General features: G+C 45.1%; 2 protein-coding genes and 1 non-coding gene across 5 annotated transcripts; 1 reads left to right on the forward strand and 2 right to left on the reverse strand.

The window, feature by feature from the left end:
• The first annotated feature begins 11,590 nt into the window (after window positions 1-11,590).
• LOC117841813 (U4 spliceosomal RNA) lies at window positions 11,591-11,725 on the forward strand. The gene has a single exon (XR_004637394.1). It is a non-coding gene; the product is annotated as a U4 spliceosomal RNA (small nuclear RNA).
• Window positions 11,726-12,418: 693 nt separating this feature from the next.
• On the reverse strand, window positions 12,419-13,918 carry LOC117838932 (uncharacterized). Of its 2 annotated transcripts, none has more exons than XM_034719246.2 (2): window positions 13,151-13,918; window positions 12,419-12,693 (listed from the first exon to the last, which is right to left on the reverse strand). In XM_034719246.2, exon 1 carries the CDS (start codon window positions 13,480-13,482, stop codon window positions 13,180-13,182), a length of 303 nt encoding a protein of 100 aa, XP_034575137.1. In that variant the 5' UTR covers window positions 13,483-13,918; the 3' UTR covers window positions 12,419-12,693; window positions 13,151-13,179. The 2 variants fall into 2 exon arrangements, with proteins under 2 accessions (XP_034575137.1, XP_034575069.1); XM_034719178.2 differs by having other exon boundaries at window positions 13,188-13,815.
• A 3,396-nt stretch (window positions 13,919-17,314) lies between these two features.
• Window positions 17,315-21,612, reverse strand: LOC117845538 (cytochrome P450 87A3). Of its 2 annotated transcripts, XM_034726599.2 has the most exons (9): window positions 21,147-21,583; window positions 20,729-21,053; window positions 20,490-20,639; window positions 20,031-20,282; window positions 19,799-19,888; window positions 19,346-19,424; window positions 19,122-19,228; window positions 17,929-18,059; window positions 17,315-17,839 (listed from the first exon to the last, which is right to left on the reverse strand). In XM_034726599.2, the coding sequence occupies exons 1-9, from the start codon at window positions 21,356-21,358 to the stop codon at window positions 17,749-17,751; spliced, it is 1,437 nt and encodes a 478-aa protein (XP_034582490.1). In that variant the 5' UTR covers window positions 21,359-21,583; the 3' UTR covers window positions 17,315-17,748. The 2 variants fall into 2 exon arrangements, with proteins under 2 accessions (XP_034582490.1, XP_034582498.1); XM_034726607.2 differs by lacking the exons at window positions 17,315-17,839; window positions 17,929-18,059 and adding an exon at window positions 18,066-18,777 and having other exon boundaries at window positions 21,147-21,612.
• Between the last annotated feature and the right edge of the window lie 4,802 nt (window positions 21,613-26,414).

The raw sequence follows: 26,414 nt of genomic DNA on the forward strand, positions 1-26,414 counted from the left end.
GCTTGCCATGGAGAAGGAGCCCGAAGCTCTCGGTCTGAGTGGCTCGGGTTTGGGGAGGAAGAAGTTGACTTTTATAGACGAGGTGTTTAGTTCCGGTTGGTAACATCAACTGGAACTAAAGGCCATCCATTTAGTCCCGGTGGGAATTACCAACCGGAACTAAATGGATGGCCTTTAGTCCCGGTTAGTGTTTTCAACCGGGACTAAATGCCCCACTAGATTCCCTAGTCCCCACTAACCGTTACAACCAGGATTAAAGGGGGCTCTTTAGCCCCGGTTGATATTACCAATCGGGACTAAAGCTCCCGTTGTCGATGGCCGTCCGTGGTGATCGTTTGACCTGGGACTAAAGCTCTTTTAGTTCCGGATCCAAAAACGACCAAGACATATTACGCTGGATGGAAGGTCTATTTTCTACTAGTGGTCGCATGGTTTTGTGGTGACACGGGCTACACAACAGTACGTGCAGCCACTTTGGCCTGCTAGGTTGGGGCTACTGCAGTCACTAGATGGTTTTAGGGAAGTTAGTCCATCACATATTCTCATCCTATCTTGATGTATTGATATAGGTCCGTTTATTAGACCTCCCGCTCCTGTAAAATTGGCTTCGGCTCCGATTCCTCTGGTGGAGTGACTTTTCTAGTGGAGTTGAAGCCGTTTTGGAAAAATATTTAGTAAAACAACTTCTCAATAGCAATAATTCTTGGAGAGGGTGGAGAAGACGGTGAAGTCACTTTTTTTCTCCTTCTCTTTAATGTAAGTCATTTTGTGACTTCTCCCTGACTTCGATGGTGGAGCTGTTTTGAAGTTGTCTCTTTGGTAGGGCTTCACCAAAAGCCAGTGGAGAAGCCCTACCAATTTTATTTTTATAGCGATTGATACTAGTTTTTCCCCCTAAATTTTTATATATAACAAAGATTCTTTTAGCTAATTAAGATATTTTTCAATAGTTATTTGCTTAGTGGCTGATGGTCTTTTGGTTGAAAAATATGGTTTGGGGATTCTTAATTGCTAATTCATTTTCCATCTTATGGACTGTCAAGTAATTTAGACTAAAAAAATGTTAAATATATGTTGTTTTGTTGTACTATGTGCTCACATTGTGCATCAAATTGATATTTTCTTAACAATAGTTTCACAAATCATTAAATACAATGTGTTGTCTATAAGAAGAGGAACAAGTAGGAAATGCATCTTCACATTATATCCTACAAATAATGGAATAAAAATCTCATGGTATGTTGCTGTAACTTTAATTCCCTCAAAAAACCTATATTGTGATGTTGATACATTTTTCCAAGGATGACCTAGAACATAGCCGATCTATAAGAATCTAGGCAGCCTTTTCAAACCAAGAGAAATATACACCTAGGTCAAGTTGAAAGGAAAATGCACCCTGTTACTCCCACCAACTATAAGTGTTCTTGCTCGACTCGTTCTTATCCCCTACTATAGTGCTCAGAGGAGAAAAGGGCGACCTCGAGGCGGAAGTGTTTCCGGCGGCAATTCCGCCAGCCCCTTTCCTCTCTGACGGCCAGTCTGGCGTCGGAGAGGGAGGTGGGCTGCGGAATCGGCATGCCAATGTATATAGGTTAGATTGGACTTTGTCTAGGCCAAGGTCTTGATCGTCTTCGGAGTTCGACAATGGAGCTAGGGTTTGTCGAGGGTGCGACGCCTTCATTTTCAATCGCTTCTGGGTGGAAAAAAAATGTGTTTCCTCCACTACGGCTGTTGTTTCTCTCATCGGTGGTCAGGGACGGTGACATGGTGAGGTGGATTTTGCTCCTCTAGGATGAATCGGGTAAGGCTTCTTTCTCGATTTGTCTAGTGAGGTTGTTTTGGGTCCATCTGGTTGCCTGCAGATGGGACTCTGTTTCTAGGTTTCCCTCTTCGATGGAGGTGCTGGTGCTTGTTCTGGGGAAGCTTGTGCCGCGCGCTGGTTCTTCTGGGTTTGGATGGGTCACATCCATGGAGGATGAAGGCGGTGATGGGGCCAAATCGAAGTGATCAACAGCTGATGCTCTTTCACTGAGAATCTCTTGCAGTTTGCTAATGTTTGGAGTCCACCCTTTGATTTGGACAAGTGAGTTTGGTGGCTTGAAGATCCCATGTGCAGTCTCACGATCTTGGATCTGGTGTTGGCGCTCAGCCTTGAGCAGGAAGATAAACAGTAGGGTTCTTCCTGTAATTTCTGATTTTTCTAGGGATTTTACTGTAAAATTAAGATGTATTGTGCTACCTCTATTTTAAAGCAAGTTGCATCTCTCTCTGAGAAAAAACTATAAGTGTTCTTGTGCGCACTTTTAATCAGACAACGAAACCGTAGTTACTCACAATTTTTCCTTCTACTAATTATCATCAATGATAACAACTTGAGAACAAAAAACCCAGCAATGGCCATTGTTGAGAGTTGAAAGAGAGACTGAAAGAATGAATATGAGGATTCTCTCCATTGATTGAATGAATGGTCTGATTACATATTTATACAAGTACATATTAATATAAGGGGAATGATATGTCCGAAGGGCATCATGTCACTTGGGAGTTGGTCCTTCATAAAAAGTCCACACTCTTTCATGAAAGGTCCTTTAATTATCTCTAATACTAATTGATCACTAATTAAAATATTTCACGACACTTCCCCTTGATCAATTAGCTCCTTGTAAGCTTCATGTAATCCTTATTCAATCATCTTTGATTATCATATGGGAAAAACTCCAAAAATCCTATGGGAAAAATATTGAGAAGAAACCAACATGTATGTTCATATGCCATTAAAACTCCTTTACAACCCTGGGGAAAAATATAAGGAAAAAATTATATAGCATATTTAGATTATTGTCTCATTTCAAACTCATATGAGAAAAACCTTGAAAAGGAAAACTCATAAGTAAGTTTGGAGATCAATAATATTATGATCTGAGGATCATATTCGAATAACCTTCCCCAAAACCCAATAGGAAAATATGAGAAGGAATTTTACATCTTTTATACCTCCTTAAAAACTCTTTTATAGAAAACACATGATATGACATATAATATGTCTTGAATACTGCCTTTAAAAATCTCGGTGAGGAAAATAGGTGATATGGTATATATTCTTATATTGATATTGCCTCATTAAAACCTTCTATGAGAAACCTTCATAAGGAAAACTCATATAGGGAAAAGAGTAAAATATGATGTTAGGTTAGGGAGTCTCCCCTTGAGCCTTGCAAAATTTAAGTTGTCACTCGCCACTTACCATAAACACCATTCTACGATGTAGTGATGGATAAGTACATTAGTGAGTATATTTTGTAAGATGTTTATTCCCTCACTTTGTAACTCATGAGGATAAAATATTTTGTGCAATATGATATTGCTCATATGTAACCTGGTTTCATCCAAGCAATACAACTTGCATTATCATTTATGGAAAATGTTGGTGATTAGATGGAATCACATTTGATCATTCACCGAAGTCGTACATATACATGTGATGCTTCAGAATGACCGATAAAAGTTGCTATTAGAGTCTATTTTGATGACTCATATGAAAACTTTATTATCTGTATCAGTTTATGATCTAGCAATACGGGGATCAGTTAGTCAGTATCTTCATATCCCACTTTGTCAAGTCTTGAAATTAATTAAGATCTTTTGGTACCATTTCAATATCCGTAGATATCTATTTTTGATTCCTACCAGTTTGGTGTTGTTGGGAGTTACACTAGTTTGCAATATAGTAAGGTATGTACAAATGTTGTATTAGGTGTGTTGCATTTTTGTATAATGCACAAGTGCTTTGTTGGTACCCTGTTTACCATCCCAGGGTCGAAATGGATATTGATCCATCTTTAGGGATTGAATGACCACAAGTGTTGATGGATATATACTTCTCCAATATTATTTAAATATTTGTATACAATATATGGATAAACTGATATATATATATATATATATATATGTATGTATATGTATAAGTTGGTATACTTAAATATAATTTGGTTTTACCCAAATTTCCATCTCAAATTCCATCATAAAGTGATTTCTTCTTTATTTGTGTGTTGAGATGATGGAAGATCCAAGTTGGATTTGTTTATGAACACACATGCAATCATAGTGATTGGAGTAATCCCTCTACGGAAAGTACTCGTTTAGTTAGTTGTACCACAATCAACTTGACTGTTTCAAGTCATGAAGTGACTTGAGTAATACACAATATATGTTGCGTTTTCTATTTAGATTTAGAATGTGAAGTCTCTGTTGAGGACTTGAATATCCAAATCTATAGAAGTTATTTGATCTACCAATGGTTAAATTTGGGAACATAATTTTCGCATATACCATGAGGGTATGCTGCTGGGTCTCTACATGAAACCATTGCTACAATCTCTCATTATCTTACCATCTTGCTTTCAAAAAGAATGCATTTGTGAGAAGATGATATTACTGTGGTAAATACCTGTCACCAGTGAATGAGAGAAATTCTCCATAATTGCCACCTTTACTTTGACCCAATTTGAGTGTTGATACACTCTGCCAAGGACTTTTGGTCTGGATCTAGTTTAAGATGCATAGCAATTTTGAGGAGCATATGTCGACAATTTGCAGTCTTTGTATAATTGATTCAGTGGAACCAATATAGCATGTGAAATATTAACCCTTTAGAACTCTTATCTCATTTCCCACGATGATAAAGTTAGGGTATTCTAATAACCTAGTGCCTAAACTTATGTGCACATATACTGGGCTTTTGAATGCTGAACATTCATATGCTTTGGATTTGAAAATCCATAGTGTCTAACAACATGCATGATGTTGATTTGCATTTACTATCTTGGAGGATGTCTCCCCCTATTTCCGCGGATGCTTGTAATAAGCTATATCCGTAGTGACCATACTTCTCCCCCTCTTATTTTAATTGGGAGTTGAATGATCTTGTTAGATCATCACTCTTTCTGGCACACTAATTGTAGGGATTGGATATGATGATACTTTTGATAAGCAAATGCATTTGCAGGCTATTTGTAATGTGTTACAAATAAAAGATGTTCTAAACTGTTGGTTCATATATTCTTTGATATGTACGTGGATGTGAAGACAATGTGTGTAGAATTCATTTTGGATTTCTGGCACTGTACGTGTGGTATTAATCTCCCCCTAATGCATGGAATTATCCTTAAAGTGTTATCAACATGCAGGCTTGTATGCAAATCCCCATAAGAGACCTAAGGTATTATATGAATGATGGATAATAATACCTTTTGTGGGTCTCTAATGCCCATGATGTATGCTGAGGTGGTGATATTATTATGTGTAAAACATAACCAAACACAGATGGGACATATTTGGCTGTGGACAAGTTTTCACGTACTAACTGCAATGGAGGGAGCCGTATGTGTACCACCCTGGGTGTTTAAATTGTAATTAGACTTAATCATATGCATAAACATGAGCATCATGTCATTGCATTAGTTTAAACTCCAGAAATTGTCATTTATTGATCAAATAAAACTTTGTGAGGCAGCTTAAAATTTTGGTATGTAGCTATGCCTCCAGTTATTTTATTTAAATACTTGATGCAGGGAAAGCACCATAGTTGAAGTCGATCCATTATTGCAGAAGCAAGCAAGTTTGTGTTGTTGGCCAAACTCAATGGAAGGACAGAGCAAACGTGAGCGATAACGTGTTGAGAGTTGAAAGAGAGATTGAAAAATGAATATGAGGATTCTCTCCATTGATTGAATGAATGATCTGGTTAAATATTTATATAAGGGGAAGGACATGTCCGAAAGGCATCATGTCACATGCGAGTTGGCCCTTCATGAAAGTGTCGGTCCACATCCTTTCATGAAATGTCCTGTAATTATCTTTAATACTAATTGATAATGAAGGGGGTGTTTGATACTAGGTGCTAAACTTTAGTAGTGTCACATCAGATGTTCGGATGCTAATTAGAAGGACTAAACATGAGCTAATTATAAAACTAATGGCAGAACCCCAAGCTAATTCGAGAGACGAATCTATTAAGCCTAATTATTCATCATTAGCCAATGGTTACTGTAGCACCACATTGTCAAATCATGGACTAATTAGGCTTAATAGATTCGTCTCGCGAATTACACTCCATCTATACAATTAGTTTTATAATTAGCCTATATTTAATACTTCTAAGTATCTAAACCTCTAATATGACAGGCGCTAAACTTCAGCAGGAGGTATCCAACCACCCCTAAGTCTTTTTTCGTTTTGCCTCTAGGACCAAGCCGCCTTCATCTCTCGGTCACGTCAATTAATGAGCCCTGGCTTTTTCCGCAACCAGGAATGCGGTGGTCTTGCCATATCCGGCCTCTTGTCTCTAGGTCGGAGCGAGTGCCTTAAAAACTTGCGGCTTTGTAGCCTAGTGCACGCCCTAGTCAACCTATTTACAGGCGTTTTCTCGTAGGGCGATCGACGACGTGTGGCTGGCTCGCTTCCTTGTTTGTGCGCTTTGTTAGGTCGGGACAGGAGACGGTTGTCTGTGACTTATTAGTGGAATGGACCACTGGACCAGGTAAGCTGCTGTGCTTGGCCACCGCCCTTTCCACAAAGGTGAAAACGTCCGGACGCATAGATTTCGCTTGAAAATGTCGTTTCGAGCCGGTTTTGTCACTGGTCGGTGGCCATGCCTGTATGGTGTATTGCCTGTTGGTTATCTCCTCCCGGTGTATTTCTGGCTGGTTCGGCAATACTATGCCCGAGAGTTGCGTTCCTGAACAGGTAAAAAGCAGAGCCCAACGTGCAGACCGGTTTCTTGCTGGTAAACGTCACCAGAAAGGGCAGAAATCCACGTAACACGACTTGGCCGTCGCGTAGAGTGACTAGTCAGACGGTGAGGTGTCGCCCTGAGGATCGGGCAGCGTCTGCGTCTCAGTTTCAGTTTCACCTGCCCGTCGTTCACGCACGGTGACAGAAAATTTTCACCGCGGTAGACGGACGGATCGGGCGACGAAATCCGGGGAGGGGGCCCAGGTGTTGTCTAATCCCGTGGCACCTCGACGTGGGCTGCACGCCTCCACCTCCCCCTCTCCGCGGTAGTGGATTCTCGCATCACCCCGGATCCCTGCCGCGCACCTCCGCTTTCGCATCAGGCAGGCCAACTGCCACTTTCTCCTCCGTTTTTTTTAAGCGCTCAACGCCATCCATGCCTGTACTGCTGCATGTTACGTCAGTGTTTTGTATATACAGGTGCTCTACGATTGTTCGTGTCATCGTTGTCAGCTTCTTCTTCGTTTTTCCTCCTTGCTCTCTGGAGTTGTCTCTTGCTGTTTGGGGGCATTGTAAGGTTCTGAGATTTGATCATGGGCTCATGGGGAGCTGAAAAACTTGTGCAAGTGGGAGAATGAGGGGTACAGCGAGAGGACAAGGAGTGGTTGCTTTGTCCTAGCTGGGGAAAATAGTGGTTGGTCAAGCGTGACCGTCGGCCGAGAGGTCAAGCAGGTCTCAACAAAGTCAATCGTTTTCAGACAAAATTTCTTAGTGCGTTGCTATTCAAAACTTCAGATACACATGTTTATAGACAAACAAGGGAACGACAGGAATAAAGTAGACTACTAGAGGCGGATCGAATCTTAACTCTCATCTCATGGGCTGACTGACTGACGGCTAGCTGGAACAAAGATGTCCAAAGGTCAAAAGTGAGCTCCAGCGAGACGAGCAGCGAACGATCGTCGATGTCTGAAAATATTCAGCGAATCGCTCGGACAAGAACATGTCAATCTCCGGGATGGCAGACGAACATTGACAGCACACAGGAGCTGTTGTGCTCGCCGTGCATGCCAAGGTCCAAGCGGTGGCTCGTCAAAATAGCTTGGCAACAGAGGACCGAGCAAACACATGCAGCTCCCGACGATCGAGCTGAGCTCCCCCTGGAAACATGGCCAAAACACTGTCGCGACACTGTTCCAAAAGCTTTTGGCTGAACATATGTGCTTTGGACTGCGTACCACAAAGCGAACCGGTCGAAAAAGGGTTTTGCGATCATAGTCCTACTTAATTACCGTTGTGGCTTCTAAAGCATGGATGCGTCCTTTTCGTTCATCTTTGTGACTTTGTCCAGAACACGTCTTTTGAACTCTGAAAGCATTCCATACCTGAAGCGCTTTTAATTTCTAAAGCGCAAGGCGACACCAAAACCCTGCGATGGAATGTAGTAGTACGGAAGCAAGTACTGCCAAATCTCGTGAACTTTCGTAGCACAAAAACTCAGAAAAGCTAAGCTTCGTTCCCTGTGGCGTGGTTGCTAGGGAAGTTATTTGGTAGTTTGAGCAAAAGACGTATGTGATATATCATTACTGGCTTTCTTTTTATGATTTGATCCGCCTTTGAAACTCCTCATCTTTTTGGGTGAGAGGACTAGCACAATTTGGCGCGTCACGCATTCCACTTGTAAAAGCTAGGGATAGAGAACCTGAGGACTGGGTGATGAGCAAAGCTACGATAGCTTCAAGGATACGTTACGCTGCATTGCCTCCTTTTGGTCGGGACAAAAAGATGTAAGCAGACTCGCACCGCCAAAAAGCCATTATGGTCTCATCTACACACTGTAAATTATTCTATGTTCAGATAGACGGCTGTTCAGATATTACTGCGGTTGATCTTTTCAAAAAAGATATTACTGCGGTTGCGAGGAGGACACGGTAAAATCCCAGCAAATTAAAGTCTTTCCAGTCGCATCAGGCATATTCGTCGTAGTATTTTCCACCAGCTGTTGATTAAAATATAAAAGATCAAAGAAGATTACACCCGTGAAATATAGACAAGTAGATGTCAAAAAGGAAGATTTTTCTCGACGTTGCAATTGCAAGTATACGCAGCTTCCTTTGGATTCCCCTAACTATGAAAGCTAAGCTGCTCCCATTTTTTAACCTTACCGTTGGTGCAGCTGCAGGAAACTTGGCCGAAACTGACGAGACAGGCGCGGCAATGCGCCATCTCGATCTCCCAAGCTACTTCTAACACGAGTCTCTGACTGTCACCTTCATCTCCCCCTCAGTCCTCACCATCTCCACTTCATGTTATTTTATAGTTAAACTTAGTCCCGGGGAGCATCAGAAAAGGAATGACACGGCCGGCGTGCGAGAGCTGGGTCAAATCAAATCGCCCTCGCGTATCTGCCTCACCTAACACGCATACCCAGTGGCATAATCCATCATTACAAGCACTCGTAACCTCTCTTCTAATCAGCTCCGATCCATGACATTCATATGAACAGGCGGCATGCATGATCCCTTAGCCCTCTTCTAGGGCAGCTGCTCCGGCTGAGATCCTGTGTCTGTGGATGCAGTTACACCAACTTGTGATTTGACGCGCGACATTCCCAGGGACAGCCAACATGTAGTAGCTAAGCTAGCAAGCATTATGTACTGCACATGTGATCAGGTGATGATATTACAACTAGCAAAGCTTGTTATCAAGTTATTGGAAAGGTTTAGTTGTCCAAAAGAGCATGTGGAATGAAGCTGCCACATCAATACTTTATTGTTCAGGATTTTTTTTCTCTCCCTTGTAAAGCTGTTGCTGACGGACAAAATAATTCTAGCTTCTCGTGTTTGCGAAGGCGCAGCCAAATGAGAAAAAACCAAACGAGGCATCACTGTCGCCGGGTGTATGCATCAACCCCAAATCTTAGTGGAGAGTGGGGCCCCAACCAGGAGGCAGCTACCTTGTCTCGTCGTCGTCCTGCTGCTTCCAGTGTGAAATGACCGTACTAGCACAAAACAAAATTTAGAGCCCATTTGAAAGTTTATACACGCCATCCATGCTCAAGCTGGAGAGACGTACGCTCAAAGCATGTGTGTGTAGTACCAGGCGGGCCAGACCGACCAGCAACCAATACAATGGGCCGTATGGCCCATGCATGCAATTATTATATTTATTTTAAAGATAAAAATGAAATGATATTTTGGACTACACGAGGAGGACTATGCTGTAGTTGTCTTCCTTCCACAGCGGCAAAGTGAAGCATGACCTGAAGAGGTCAAGGCTGATGTTGACATGGTTTCAGTAGGTTCAAAGACTCTCAGGGTTGTTTGGATCCTGGAGCTAAAGTTTAATCCGTGTCACATTAAATATTCGGAGACTAATTGGGATGACTAAATATGAGTTAATTATAAAACTAATTACACACATGGAGGCTAAATGGCGAGACGAATATATTAAGTCTAATTAATTCATCATTAGCAAACGGTTACTGTAGCAGTACATTGTCAAATCATGGACTAATTAGGCTTAACAGATTCGTCTCGCCGTTTAGCCTCCATCTGTGTAATGAGTTTTATAAATAATCTATATTTAATACTCCTAATTAATATCTAAATATTCGATGTAACTTGGGTTGAAGTTTAGCATGGAACCAAACGGCCCCTGAGCTGCACAGCTCGAAACCTCCCAACTCCAATTGCTTCAGGGGCCCCATGCAAGCAAGCTTTGTTCACAGATCCCATCTCAAGTCAAGGGCCCTGAATGGATGTGTAACCGCAGGCCACCCGCCCAAAACCAAATCCAATCTGGCAGTTCAGATCCAAGAACCGAGAGGGCCCTATTTTAACAGTGCCTGCTCGATCTTAACACACATAGCATCATCATTCATCGAGGCATCAACCATGTAACCCTGTTTGGAACAGGGAAATCTCACATGATTCTTACAAAGATACACTGGCTACAACACAAACCAAGAGTACGGACAAAGCTGTTAGCATCCTTCATGTACCAAGAATCTATCTAGGTTTTTGGAGTTGGTTGGGTGGAGGACCATCGTCTTCTGCCTCGCGGTTGACTTAGGGCAGATTATTGAGATGTGGACAAGTCGGCAGGACGACTTTAAGGTCGCTGGGGGTGCTCAACAAAGTCATGCGTGTGGTGGTCGTCCTATGTTGAAATGCTAGCCCAACAGAAAGTCAAGGAGCCCAAATGTTCCTGGATGTTAAGGACGATGGCAAGCAGACACCAGACATGGCATATGCGGTGGCCATATATAAGCTCGAAGGGAGAAAGACCCACGACCTACAGCGCCTGTCAGAACTCAGAATGATTGTGAATTTGTCTGTGGGTTTGCATGCATGATTCAGACCATGTGCCCTACCTGATAATTACCCTTTTACGACAGCTTAATCTCGTTTCCAAAGTCCAGTCGAATTTAGCCAAGTGTTCGAGAAAATACTTCACTACTCCTTGTAGGCAAGGCTAATTGTAGGATGACTGTGTATGGAACAGTGTTAAGTAAAGATCATTCCGTAGGGGCTAGACGCTACGAGGGCTGAAGGAAAAGGCGACAATAATTTAGCTCGGCTCTGAAATGAACCACTTCTGAGCGAATCCGATTTCAGCCCGCCGGTTAAAGATCAAACGGAAGTAGTTAGAGCCCGTGATTACCTGGGCCGGACTTTCAGGCCCATGGTCGTCATAAGGTCAGAGAGCGAATAGCCCAATGGCGAAACTCTATGGGGATCATCGTGGCAGTAGTAGGTCGTCGGTTTCTTTTTAGTACCACACCGCGGGGATTAGCAATTGCGCGTCCCGCCCGAGCTGTGCGTATAAAACCTAGGCCTCTGGTGACGTTGGAAATCCCCTTGCGCTTGGGGCAATGACGCAGCTGGTGAGGTTTTACCGAGGCGCGTCGATTGCTGGTTTGAAAACTAAAACTATTTCCAAGTCCCTTCTGCGGCCCACGGCCAGCAGAGAATTTCAAGGGTAAAGCCCTGCGATTCACAATAGAAAATTTTCTGTACACGATGGTTGAAAGAGGCCTGGTCAACGCATTTGGGCGGGCTTTACCAGCCCAGTCTGTCGGCAAGATTCTGCATCGCTGGTAGGTAGATTTTTGCCGTGATGTTTGGCCTGCTAGGCCCATTTGCGAAATATTGTGACTCCCAATCCCAAGTAGGCGCTGCTGTGCACACTAATCAGCTCACTTTTTTTTAGATAATGATGAGTAATCAGCTCCGTGGTGCATCGATATCTTCGTACCAGTCGTCAGCGGTTTCTGTAGACAGGACACGAGCTTGTAAATTTTTTTTGATAGGCAAGCCGCAAGGTCTCGGGTTTAATTCCTCCCGTGACGAGGCATTTTTTTGAACAAGCTGTTTGGCAAAGATCAATGCACTCTTGTTCGAGCAATTTTTCTGCAACGAGTGTTCTGCATGCCTAGATATTACAAGGAAGCTTCAATTCAATACCTTCTGACTCTGGCGAGGACGGCGCGACAAAGGATGTTGCTTGAGAACTTAATAAGTTCGAAACGAGGGTGGCATGATAGCGAGTAGTACTTGCTGCTAGGAGCACGATGATCTCTGCTAACTACCTGTACTTTTGTCCAATGGTAAGTACTTTACTACGGATTTTACACATACGCTGCTGCGGTTGTTAGATCTCTGACGGTCTGACCACCTTCACATGATAGAAAGAAGCTTTGCTTAAAGCTAACAACTAATCAGTAAATAATTCGGTGATTGGTAAAAGTGATACAGCTCTTCATCTCGAATTTGAATGCCAAATAGCTCTAAGCTGCCCAAACTATAAAAACATGTATATATAAAAAAAGAGCAGAGATCAAAGAATGCATAGCAAAACATCATCCCCTCCATACAAGAAAGAATGGACCTTTTACGTTCGTAGAAAGGGACTTCTCTTCTGAGTTTGACCATCTTGTTCAGGAGTTTCGTGAAAAACCTACAAATCAAGCAAACAAGAGAGGTAAAAGGAGACATCACCGCAGTACTGCATTCGCTAAATCCAGTTCATCCTACAAATTATGTCTCCTTCAACGAGATCGTGACAAACAGCTAACTAGTCAAGTAGCTAGACAGTTAGCACCAACAAATGGTTAGAAGAACATCAGTAGAAACGCTTCCTGTTTCAGTTAGACAGGCCAGTGGCGCAGCAATCGATCCAGTAGGTGTGTCATGTCGACGCCGCCGCGGAACGCTGTCTTGAATCTTGATCATGGCTCAACCGGTTTGCGTTTCTGCCTCATCTAAAAAGCCGGCGCATGACAGAGTTAAGGGTCACAGCATGATCGTCTCTCGTATTCTCATATCACACGCCCGTGATCGTACTACTCCTGCCTTTCAACGCGCTACTTGTATTATGCACGGGAACAAATGACTTGGACGCGTACATTTTTCACCTTGCGATACGAAAGGCAAGCGCGAGCCTTCACCAACCTGCGGCGGCTGGATCCACGGGCCGGCGCGCGTCGTTGTCGTTGGCCGCGCGTCGCCGGGCCGCCGCCGGCCCCGACCGGTTGGACTCCACGGCGCTGTCGGGCAGGGGCCGGTCGAGCGGGAGCGGAGCCGAGGCCTGCGGCGCGGGGCGGCGGCCCAGCCTGCGGGACGCCTGGCGCACGTCGCTGCCGGCGAGCTCCTGCCGGACGAAGGAGAGCTCCATGCGGTCGAGGAACGCGGCGTGCCGCTCCTCCGTCCACCCCTCGCCGCGCGCCAGCGCTGCCAGGTCGTCCATCTGGTCTGGCCCCGCACGCGACGCGCGCGCACGGCGGAGGCACGCGTGGATCGCGCGCGGCCTTCGCTGCTGCGTGGTCTCCTTGCTTGCTGGTGGAGAACGCGGCTGGCTGGAAATATCTAGCGAGCCTCGAAGCTAGGCGCTAAGCTGGCTGGCTAGCTTATATAACGCCGTCGCCGTGTAACTAACTGCGATCTGTTACCGGCAACCGAACTAATGCTGACGTGCCCAAGTGACATGGTCACGTCAGGATGGGCTGCACACTGACGGGGCCAAGGTGGCCCAAAGTTGTGCTGCAGAGAATGAGATATTTTGTTCATACGAAAGTGTGAATTGGTGGTCGCGTACGTCATTTCGATCCCGGATCAAAAGCGCCGCGCTTTGCTGACTCCACGCGCCTTGCAGCTCCTAGGCTCAAGGTTCCAAGGGGTGAGGGCCAAGAGAAATATCTGGCCGGGCCACTCCAGAGCGGAGGATTCGATCAACGCGGCGGCGCGCCGTGCGGCCCATGCCGTGCGCCAGTGCCCAGTCGTATTCCGTTCTTTCGCCCGACGACGGCGCAATCAGCGAGCCGGTGGGCGCTCGGGCGGTCCATTCCGGGGAAATTCCGGCGTCATAAAAAGATGCAGTGCCTTCACGTGCTGTGCGCTTGGCAGCAAGCTGCACCAGCAAAAAATATCTAGCACAGTTCGGATCAGAAAAGAGTTCGGATAACCCTGCTGCTTATAGGATATCCCACCGCCAAACGTTATGTCATGTCAGCATGTGCGTAGCCGATCAGCCGCTAGCGTCAGTGACGGGGATATCGCCCAAGGCTTATGCTGTTATGCCTGAATTTCGGCAAGTGCTATCGTTAAAGAGGGACCCGCCCATGATCGAGTCAATCTCGAGCAGTGGCTGGTTTGTCACTAGCTAGACTGTAGAGTGTTCTGCATTCACGGCTTCGATGGTCGATGCAGAGTCAACGAGCTCGCCCACACGAAAGGCAGACTTTATCTCTTTCTCTCGTGCAGGTACCTACAAATTAGAGGTCCTGGAACGAAATTCATAAGGCGGCTCTAAAATCTGAAAATGCGACAAAATCAAAGAAACATTTTCACTTAAGTATAAAACTTATATAAATGGTATTTCTTATAATACTTAAGAAACATATCAAATATTAATGCAAAAATAGTAAAGATAGTACTCAAGCAACTAACCTACCTCTTGTTCTAGCCAAACCAGTGAAATCAATTCAATCAGCTAGCGTCACAAGACCTCAAGGGCATTCATGCATATGTATTGGGCTTTCAAGTTGCTGGGCTTTCATAGGTACATGGGCAGCGTTTTTTTCCTATTTAATCAAGCATCAATTAGTACTAATTGAAGATTTGGTGGCCCTTAATTTTTGGAGGCCCTGAACCATCGCACACCTTGCACCAGCCACTGTACGGCCCTGCTCTCGTGTTTCCCTTCACTAGTCCTCACCTCACTCGCTAATCGTGGCATGGGACTCACTGTTTTTGCTGCGCCCCACCGCGATTTCTGAACTGGGCGCCTAGAGAAGTTCAAGCTCTGCTCTCACATGACTCATACAGCCGCCATGGCAAAGAGACGAGATAGATATAGGTTGATCTAGGTACTAGGGACCGAGAGGTAAAGAATGGGACTGTGGGAGATATGCTAATAACAAGCTCACCCATTAGGCCATTACGCTTCTGACAATCTCCCCTCTTCACGAGTCCTCAGTGTCACTGGCAGACACGGCACAGGCCCATCGTTGTCGTGCCTTTATGCAGCAAGACGTTTACAATGTTGCTGCCAGCAAGCCAACAAAGAGAAGGTAGATAGTTTGATCGATCGGAACAGCGGGGCCAGGAGGAGATAGCTTCACAGCGGGACGGCCAATGAGCCAACGTGAAAAGCTCCATACTATATGAAACTTTGTTTTTTTTTATTACAAAGCTGAATTTCGATATCTTTTTAGGACTAGAAATTTGATATCTTGCAGAGCTTAGTTATTCGGAATCTACTTTCGATTTGCAGTCAAGTGGGGGGCATGGAAATCTCCACTTTTTTTATGTAATAACATACCTACAGCAACGTGGTCAGTGAGACATATCTAGCATCTGGTAATGATGAATCATTGTTAAGTGGTATGTATATTCTGCACTGTTCTGGTGGTCAATTTTATTAATTTTTTCCCTATTATGTTTGGTTTGTTCAAAAATACGAAAGTTCATTGTTCTGTGGTATGTTTTGGATTGTTCCAATGCAAAATTACTATTATATTTATCTGGTATATTTAGTATTGTTCTAGTAGTGAAAATTGTTGTTTGGTAGAATATTTTGGGTTTGTTTGCATGTTCTATATTATATTTGATTATCCATCTTTGAATCTTATTGCTTTATAATATATTTTGTACTGTTCAAGTAAATATTTATTGTTATGTGGTATAGTTTTTGTATTATCGTGGTTGTGAAAAATAACTTATGCATATGGGCCGACTTCCTTTTGTTTTGCGAGGATGGGCTGACTTCATGTTTGGGGACTGAACTGTGACGTTCGTCATTTTCTTTTTTTCTGCCCGGGCCGGCCGACCGTCCACGTGGACGGCCCACTCCATCCGTGTCCATATTAGCCTAGCCCACATCCTTCTTGCATTGGGGGCACTGAAACCACAGCCCAATCAACAGCCGAATCACTGTGGCCGGCCCGAGTCCGCGGCGCCACGACACCGCCGCCGTCAGCCAGGCACGTCGTTGCATTCGTGTCCATGGCGAGCGCACGCCGAATCGCCGAGAGATCGGGAGCGGAACAGGCGAGCGAGGAGCAGTGGCCGGGTGGCGGCCGATGGCTCGCACCGGCGGAAACCAAGGCCAGATCTGCGCTACCTGCTTTAGGCATGGATGCCGACGAGCGACGAGGGCGAATGCATTAGGGGTGCGATTGGTTGCTTCGAGGAGTCTAGCCTGACTCGCACCAGCCAACCTGGCTCCCTATAGCCAAGCCTATTTGCATACAAGAGCATGGTGTTTGTTTGCCTGCTCGCATGAGTCAGGCTCTCCCGAGAAGCTGTTTGGTTGCTAGTACGAGGACGGGTTGCATGAGATGAAAATATATAAATAATCATCATAATGACATTTATTACGGGGAAACTATTATCTTATAGCTCTTAGTTTATCTTATTACTCTTAATTTTAATTGAAATCTATTAATATCATTTAATATGTGCTAATAATGTATTAATAATATCATTAGATGGCTAATTACCTGCACCACGCGAGCCTGACCCGACAGATACAGTCGATTTGCTCGCACCGGCTGAGCCTGGCTACGGAGGAAATCTTGCACGTGCAGAGCCTGATCAAGCAGATGCGCAAACCAAACAAACAGAAAATCTCGCATGTGGGGAGCTCGTATTCGAGGTGGTGCAGGCAACCAATCGCACCTAGCTCTCTTCTTGACTCCGTGCACGCGCGCATGGTGCAGTGGAGACGGCGGAGCGGCCGTCCGGTAAGGAAACTGTACCTCGCCGCTCACAAATTTTCGGTTGCCCTCGGAGGAAAGTGTCCGGCCGTCTAGGGATTTCATTTTCATCAGTTCGAAAAGGGACTAGAAAATATTTTGATTCATGCTTCAAATTGAAACTGTCTCCCTGCTCTAATGAGACCGAAACCCTTGAAATCTTATATTAGATTAACTAATGGTTTGCATATTTGTAAAGTGACTTAGTTTTTTTTCTCAACGGTAATTCTCTTTTGTGATTGTGATGTATTGATTGGATTGCAAGATATCGATCTCTATGCATATATATAGGTAGTACCATAGTAACAAATTTTTGGCTCAAACTTAGACAAAACCGAGCAACTTATGTATATCATAACTTTTGAAACACTGCAATGTGCATCCATGCCAAAACATCATGGTGACTACATAGGCAAGCGCTAAGTTAGCGCTTGTCAATGACAGATGAACACTAGATAACACACACCATATGGTTAGACCGCATAGACCACTCACCACACGGGAAACAGACGTACGGGAGGACCCAAAGTACAAACACCTACCTCTTGTTTGGATCAGAGGCCTAAATATATACTTTGGTCTCAAAACTATACTACACTAACAAGGAGGTCCCTACAATGAGCTCATGTATGTATAATACTGCTTCGTCACCTAAATATGCTATCTTTTTTTTTCCACTTATATTATTGCTGTATATGTTGGCTGCAAGCAACCATGTCGATCAAAGAACACGGCTGCATTCGGGACAGAAGGCGGCGTCAGCTCTTAGGGAAGAGCTGAACATGAAATCCATCAGGGAAACTGAGGCCCGGGGTACGGACTATGTTCCCTCCTTTTATGGTCCTCCAACTGCAATGATCAGATTTATCTTTAAATATAAATTCCACTTTTTTCAGAAAGCATCTAAAACAATGTTATGCGTATTCACGTACTGATACCTGTATTTTGTAACCAGGCAGTGGATGAAGGTTGCCATCAAGACCTTGCTGAGATCGGTGCCCACGCAGAACCGGAGACCCCCACCGAAGGCCATGAAATGCTTCGTTCCGCCGGTGATTTCCGCCTTGTCCTGCACAAGTTATACCCACAACAATTGCCCAGACTTCAGATAAATTGGTGAGTAAAAAACTGAACACTATTTTCATGCATTTGTCTTACGAGTTACGAATGCATGCATGGAGGCTTCTACCTATATGAGAATATCTTATTCCAAGTTGCTACATTTTATTTGCTTGATGCGAACAATGTCTCTATTGTTATCGCTCTAATAAGGTTGCCTCCTTTCTTTATAGCTACGTGTCTCTTTTTAATGGAACAGCGTATATTAAGTAACATTTGACTATATGCTGTCCCATAAGCTGACTTGACCATCCCAATGTAGACGTATCACGTAGCAATCTACAAACAGAGAACTGAGCTTATTACTGCAGTTCCAGGTTCATCCCCTTGCTAGATAGGCAAGATAAGATTATTTACTCCTGTGTTATGTCCCCCTTGACATTTCTTTTTCTGCTTTTCACTGGGAGTATGTGATATATAGCACATGGTTCACCTGCTGCCGCATTGAGGAACTGTCGGGCAAAAACCCTAAAACCCAGACATGCTAGGGCTTGGTGGTCAGAATCACATGCAATCTGTTGCAAAATATTCCAATACTGCCTTCACTCCTCCAAGGTGATTGGTGCAGTTGGTTGCCAATTATGCATGCTAGTGAGTTTAGGACTTTCGGCTATACCATGCATGTGTTTATACTCTTTCTGGGATCTTCTTATATCCTTCCAAGCAAGCTACAACATGGAAAAAGGTCCAGAGAGTTCAAGCACATATATATCATTGATTGCAATCTCCACTATTTGGATCCTCATTTATATTAGTAGCTAGTTAGTTTGCTAAAATGATGATACACCTTAATGTGGACAGCAGCCTTTTGACTTCAGGTAGGATCATCAAGGTTCGATGGGCATGGGTGGTACTGTAAAAAAAATCCTAAAGTGATCTGAAACTATTTTTTTATATATAGAGGCTATTTAATTCGATATTCTACTCTTCTTGGAACCCTAATTTTCAGTATCATAGGAGATATATGGATATATTTTATTTCAATTTTGCACAAAGAAAAAAGGGCACAAACCTGCCACCTCCAAGGATTAAACGCCAATGGATCATCATAGATTTCAGGGCTTAAGTGCACAGCGGGAGGACACACCATCACTCCCCAGCCTGCCGGAATGGTGTAGCCTGCATCCACCGGATGTACAAATATCTAAAATATGTTTTCTAAGTATCCCAAAACTAAAAAAGTATTCTCTATTAAAAAATATCATGGTTTTTATTATTCTTCATAAATATATGTACCTTTGAACTCAATGTCTTGCAAGGCCTTCCGAAAGATCCCTGGCACAATGTTTGCCAATCGTACTATCTCTAGTATAACCTTCATGAGCATCAAAAGAACCGGCTGTCAGTTAAATTAAGAATTGCATTTTGTATACTCAAATCTATTTTGGTTCTGTTTGTTCCTTTTAGTGATTCAAAATTTCAAATGCACATGATTATCTTTTTCACAGTTGTTATTAGCTACTTATTAAGCTAATTAGTATATATCTTCTTCCTCGCAGACCATGCATTTGGTTTCACAGGCACGAAGCACTGACCATGCACTTGCACAATCGCATTTTTCTGTCAAAGTTGTTATATCGCCATTTGGTTACCGTGGCTGTAAGATATGTCGAGCAAGCTTTCTTAACGGTTCAAGTTGCCTCAGCAATCCGTGCGGTATCTTAGCTAGCTAGACCCGGTTAGGCTCACCTGAGATGTGAAGGTCATGGACTTGTAATCGGCCCACGTGAGTTCGGCATCCCTGTCCTTCCTGTTGCTGACAATCGCCTCATGCTCCTCCTGGCCACACAACACAGAATCATCTCTGGTCAATTGTTTCCGGCACAAGCCAGGCCTTGTTGCCTGCTTCATCAGGCACACACCACGTACGTCGAGTTTAGTAAACAATCGCGGATGGAGTTTTTCAATGTCCAGTACTAACCGTTAGTGCCTGAAGCACCCTGGGGTTCTCGGTCAGGAGCTTGACGCCCAGCGTGAGTGCCAGTGCCGTCGTCTCGAAGCTGGCGAAGAGGAGCACGAACATGAGGTCGAGCGCGATGGCCTCCGTCATGACGGGCTTCTCCCTCCTCAGCTCCTCGATCAGGACGTCGAAGAAGTCCTCGCTCTGCCTACCCTTGTCCGCTATACGCTCCCTCATCATCTTCTTGAGCACCTTCATGGCGTTCTTCCTCCCCTAAATGCATGAAATTTACTTAGGATCAGTTAAAGCAGTGTAGCGCTGTGGTAAGAAGCTTAGCGGAACAGATTCCTCCAGAATCATTTGACCGCGTGCATGTGAGTGAACGGTCGTTTGTTTGACTTGACATTCATGTGTGCTGTCTTGCTCCCTACGTTGCTCAACTTGCATCCGCATGCATGTGCGGTTCTGCGAGCATATTACCTGCATGCACTCATGGTAGGCTGTGCCGGGAATGTCCACCGGGAAGGAGATGAGCCCGCGAATGAAGGCCACGAAGTTCTTCCTCAGATTCTCGGACGACTTCGACGGCTCGTAGCTGATCAGCTTCTTCGCGGTGAGATCGAATATCATCTGCAGGAAATTAATTTCATCGTGCGTCAAGAGTACGCAATCTAAGTTGATGGTCGTGCTAAAAGAGACACGGTGTTATATCTTCTTACGGTGGAAATGGCGTCCTTGAGCTCGACGCTGGGGCGTCTCGCCCATGACGAGAGACTGGCATGGCAGGCGCGGTCGGTCTCGGCGAGGAGCACGGCCCTGAGGTTCTCCTGTCCGTAGAGCCGGAGCACGAGGGTCTTGAGGTACTTGTACATGAAGCCGTGCAGGGAGCCGACATTGTCGCGGCCGAAGATCTCAGTGAAGGTGTCCGGGTACCAGCTCTCGAACAGCTTCCCCTCCTGCTGGAACACGAAGTAATTGAGGTCCGGGTCCGCGGACACCACCACCGACCGCCCGACGATGCTCGTCTTGAAGATGTTTCCGTACCTACACAACCAAATAATTCAGACATTAAATGGTATCAATCTTCTTATTAGCTGCTTTGTGTTGACAACATGTGAAGATTGGTTGCTTGGGTACCTGCCCAGTCTCTCCTTCACGAATGGGGAGACGTCACAGGTAGGGTTCGGCGCGAAGAACTGCAAGGTCTCCCCGAGAAGGGGGAGGCCGAGGGAGCCCGGAGGCAGCCGGCCGTTGGCTTTCGGATGGCTCCACCTGTATGCCCACATGATGAAAGTCATCACCATGGCCAAGGTCACAGCCCATAGTGCCACACAGACCAGTGCCTCCATGGCCGCCGAGGTAGCTAGAAAAGAGAAAGGTCTGGTGGCTCTTGATGCCAAATTGCCAATGGCCGTGCAGGCTGCAGACTGTAGAGAGGCAAGGGAAGCTAGTGCAAGATCTGGTTGCAGAACCGAGAGCTGTGTGCTTGTTATAGCAGGAGTTGCTTCGCTTTATATAAAGTCCCAGACCCAGAGACAGGAAGCCAGGAACATAAAAAAGAAACTTGCTTGGAGGAGGAATTGTTGCCACGGAATCGCTGCAAGTGTTTTTCTTTTGGACGGAAAGAATCCACCGAGAAGCCTGTATTGGGCTGTTCTGTTCTGAAGAGAGTGATACACGCCACAGGAAATAGGCTGTTGTGTTTATGTTCTTTTTCAGCGTGGTTTTGGCTGCTGTTTATGATTGGCTGGCTTGGTCCGTGTTGTTTAGCGCAAGACATGTACAGCGATGGCCTGCCGGCTGTTCTCCAGACCAGGGATTATTCCTTCCTCTCTCCCGGTTAGATTATGCCGTCAGCAGAAACTAAGCTACTTTTGGCTGTACTACTAGTTTTCATATGCAGGGGCATTCTCCCAGTTTTCAGACAGAAGATTTGAGTCAGTTTGACAAATTAAAATGTCAAAAATTGTAAGATGCAGCAGCATTTAAGGTCTAAGCTCCAGAGTGACCAATTTCTAAAGAATTTTATTACTGCCACTGATACCAAATATACAACTGCAGTTAGAATTGCAATGTCCTAACAGACTCCCATTCGGATTAGAAGGGAAGGTTTCAGTACCCTCAAATGCAATTATTTCCTAGGAAAAAATCGCTCTCTTTTATTTGGAGACTAGAATATGTGCGCCTACTTAAAACTTCATTCAGGATAACTACGCCTCGGCACATTGCAGGGTTTTGATGGGTACAGTTATCAGTCTACTACAGAACGGGGGAACTGTGTGAAGAAAGAATTGAATATCCACCGTCACCCTATAACTGTAAAGTACTAATGTTGAGTGCAAGTCTGGAGTTGTAGTTTAGTTCTGGTCTGTGCTTAACCGGGTCGCTTTCGGTCGCTTTTGATCGAGTAGGCCGTCGCCATCGCAGGTGCGCGTAGCCCCCAGCTTAGCTAGCAGCACGCGTTCTCTGTCCCGGACCATATCGTCTCTACTCGTGCAAGCCTGAATCCAGCCCAGCACCGCGGGAGCCTGTCCTGAGCTCGGCGAGAGGATTGGATCACTGAATCTTCCACGAACTTAAGCAGGGATCGCGCGTCATCCCGCGTGAACTCGCCACGCCAGAGGATGGATCAGATACACTACCACCGGTGGCATACGTGCTTCCACGCGCGTCCTGCCACCTGTAGATGACGGTATGCTACCGCTGCTCCTGCCGCCATCTTGTCCGCATGTCTGTCTCGTCGGTCGCGCTCGTGCGTGCGTCGGGAGTTCTTGGGATGTTCATGCACCTTGCCACAGATCAATCATACGCACACGTGTTGGTTATATCCCAGGATGAGCGACATTGATTGCGTCGCACCGTCCCGGGCGTGAGCTCTACGACGACGGAAGGTATGAAACCGCGGCCGCCGGAGCTGTTTGCTTCGGGCGCCGCCACGTAGGCACGCGTGACATGAGCTAGCTTTTGGCAGGTCATTCAATTCGTAGGATTAATCAGCCAGTACTAAGGTTCAAAGAAAGTGATGTGCTGATGGCCGGCCGGTCTAGCCTGCCGCCGACTGATGACGGTGAATTAAGATCCAAATCCTGGAGCTGGAGACGACCAGCAGCGCTGCCGACGGCCGGGAGACCGAAATGGCATCCGTCTCAGTGAAAGGCACCGCTGGTAAAAGGGAGCCCTGAATCTGCTTCATTTCACCCATGCAAGGACGCAACGACTGACGAGGCGGCCATGACGTTGCAGTGACAGAGTACTCTGGACGGGGAAAGCTATATTACACTCGAGCATTTCTACTCCTCCCCACACTCAAATTTTGCTGCCCAATCATTCCATGCCACAACACCTTCCTGAGCTTAGGCGGCACCTTCTTCTTGAGCTCCGGTGAGTTAGGGTTCGGGGTTGGGTTTAGGGGGTAGGGGTTACCTGTGACCTTCGGATGTAGAAGGAGCTCCGGGTGGCTTGTCGGCCAGCGGTGGTGGCAGTCGAGACGGCGGGTGAGCGGAGGTGGCGAGGCGCCACCGGAGCCGAGCGGCGCCGGACCCCTGGTTGGGTGGTGGAGGTGGTGGGGCAAGCACCGGCAACGAGAGCCGCTGGAGACAAGTAGGGTGGCGGAGGAGGCGGGGGCGGCTCAAGTGACCTCCGACGATGAGAACGAATGGTAGAGGGAGGAGGGAGGGAGGGAGGGGCAGTGGAGGGAGGGTGGGACTCGCCGGTGCGGTGGTGGGGTGGAGGCAGATGGCGATGGTGGCTCGGTAAGAAAGAGATAAAGTAGAGGGAAGCTGGTGGGAGAAAATAAGGTGGAGGATGGAGCGATCACGGTGGTTGATTTCAGATCCGACGGTAAAAAAAATTCAGACGTAGAAAGGATTCTCGAGTACCGTGTAGACAGCCCCGTTCTGGATTGGGTCCATGATTGCCGTTGTTAAAACCGCATCACTGTTCGCGTGGGGAGTTTGTTAGCGCCGGCCGAGGAATTTAAACCACGGGGGCTGGATTCGCCAAGATACGCTTGCGGGGGATCGATCAGAAGGCGGCCGGTAGAGTCTGCTTCCCAACCACCGTATGATCGTAATAAAATGGATGAAAGATCGAGCTCAGATGACGACAAAGGATTGACGACAGTACAATAGGTGATCTCTGGTATTAGAAAACTTAGCCACCATATCTTGATGCCTCTGTTGCACGACTGTTAGATTAGATTGCATCCACACCGGTGAATCACAATGGATGCCTGCCTAGCTTCCTAACGAGATCTCCGTAGCTGTTGCGATGTGGCTAGCAAACTCGTTTTGGCCACGAGGCTGTTAACAACAACTACAAATGGTGTTCAACCTCTCGCATGGAGATGTGTATTCTTTATTATATAAGGATGACAATAAAATACACACACTGCCACGCACATATTGAAATCTTAGTGGATAGAATCATATATCATCATGCCTCCACCGCATCAACACAAACTTTACCGCACAACCGTACCAAATCAGTCAGGATAAAATCTCGAACTAACATCTTTCGATTTATGTAGATAGCGTAGTACCGTGAGGAAAAGGTGAAAACAACCCTCAGCTGCCTCGTTGATTCCCCACGAAGGAATCCAAATATCGCTACTTCCCCTTACTGTCCTGAGCAGGGGAGATGGATTAAAAATCTTGTGTGTTATGATATCAATTTCAACCTTTACATTTTTAGCAAAACATTAAAAACATCATATTTATTATTTATTATCTTAATACAATTGTGTTAAAAGAAACCATCACGTACGCCGAGAGGGTGTAGAAATTCACACGTTAATCAAAAAAAAGAGAAGAATATCCACCGTTGAATTTTATGATGATCTAACGGTGCAAATTAATCCAAAGATCCAAAAAGTCCAAGCCAAATACAATTACTGAATAGAAAAATTTAGAAATATAAGGTTTAGTAATATGGAAGTACTCATATCGTGTTAGAACCTGTAACTAAAAGTCAAATAAATAAACGTGGATTCCTTGGAGAATTGAAAAAGTGAGCCTGCTCGATGTCTTAGTATTTTAGCAGCACGCAAGCATCAGCATTGCCTCAAGCACCATTAGTCTATTAGCATGAAGGTAGAAATAAGAAGAAACATTAGTATAAGCCATTTTTAGATTAATTAGTATAGGCCATAGGTAATGTAGTTACCTGCGTGCACAATCAGACTAGCCATGGAGCTGCACAGTATATACAGGCCAAAGGATCGAGAAACACAGTTAAATAACACAACAAAGAGGTGGAGTGTCAAAGCTCCATCAAGCTGAACCGATCCAATTCATAACATTTAGATGGGGTGGGGGCAATAAAAGACTGAAGCATTGGTGTTTATATGATTTAGGCTCAGAAACAATTCAAGACATAAGTATAAGCGTCACACATGAGGTGGAGTTTTATTTTATAACAAAAGCTTTTCTTAATCTTAGATAAGTCCATCAAGACAATACAAGCATACTAAGACCACGTCCTAGCCTATGAATAGTCGTGATGCGCACTACCTATAAAAAACACACATAAAAAATCTATATCATGTCTCCACAAGCTATATCACACAACTTGATCTTGAAGTCCCGTGCACGAACCGTAGCAACACTGTCAGCACTAAGGGAATGAGGGTCCCAGAGAAGGTGCCAGCGGAACGGGCCTCAACGTTCCCTTAGCTTGATCACCTCAACAGGAGGCATAGGGAAAATAGGCGGTCCAGACCCCCTAGGGAGGCCTGTGGGCCTCTCGACTGGCCTGCGACGCGCCCCCTCCCGGGGGGAAGCAGAGACCCTGGGGAAGGGCTTCAACGCGTCATGCAGGCAAAGGCTCCATGTCACACCCAGTTTTAAAACAAAACCAAGTGCTACCTATATGTATGATAGGATCTAGTTTCATACATATAGTGACATCATCAGTGAATAACAGTAACAGTATCACGTAAATGAATATAAATAATAACTCACGAGTCTATCAGAGATATACAGCTAAATCCTGGAAACGGAGGCTCCAAACTTCACAAGCAATCGACTGGGGATTGCGTACGCCTAGAACTTAGCATCATCTTCAGAAAACTTCACACACCTTCTTCTTCTGAGCAGCAGTAAGCAAGGGTGAGTACACTTATAATTGGTACTCAGCAAGACTACAAGAAATAACCAGAATAACTATTTAAATCCATCTTCAAGTTTATTAATCATGTGAGGGTCCAGGCCGCTCTTGACCGTGAGCACGGCTGATATATCAATTTTAGACACTCTGCAAAGGTTGTACACTTTCCCCACAAGTCGCGTGAAAGTTCAGAAGAACTTTAGACCCAACCATACTGTGCTGATCAGTCACTCATCACACTACCGAGGGGTGACTGCATAGGGACGCTACAAGGCCTTTACAAATATTCCCTAGTAAGGA

This window comes from Setaria viridis, chromosome 1, assembly GCF_005286985.2.
Source record: "Setaria viridis chromosome 1, Setaria_viridis_v4.0, whole genome shotgun sequence".
Taxonomy (NCBI): Eukaryota; Viridiplantae; Streptophyta; class Magnoliopsida; order Poales; family Poaceae; genus Setaria; species Setaria viridis.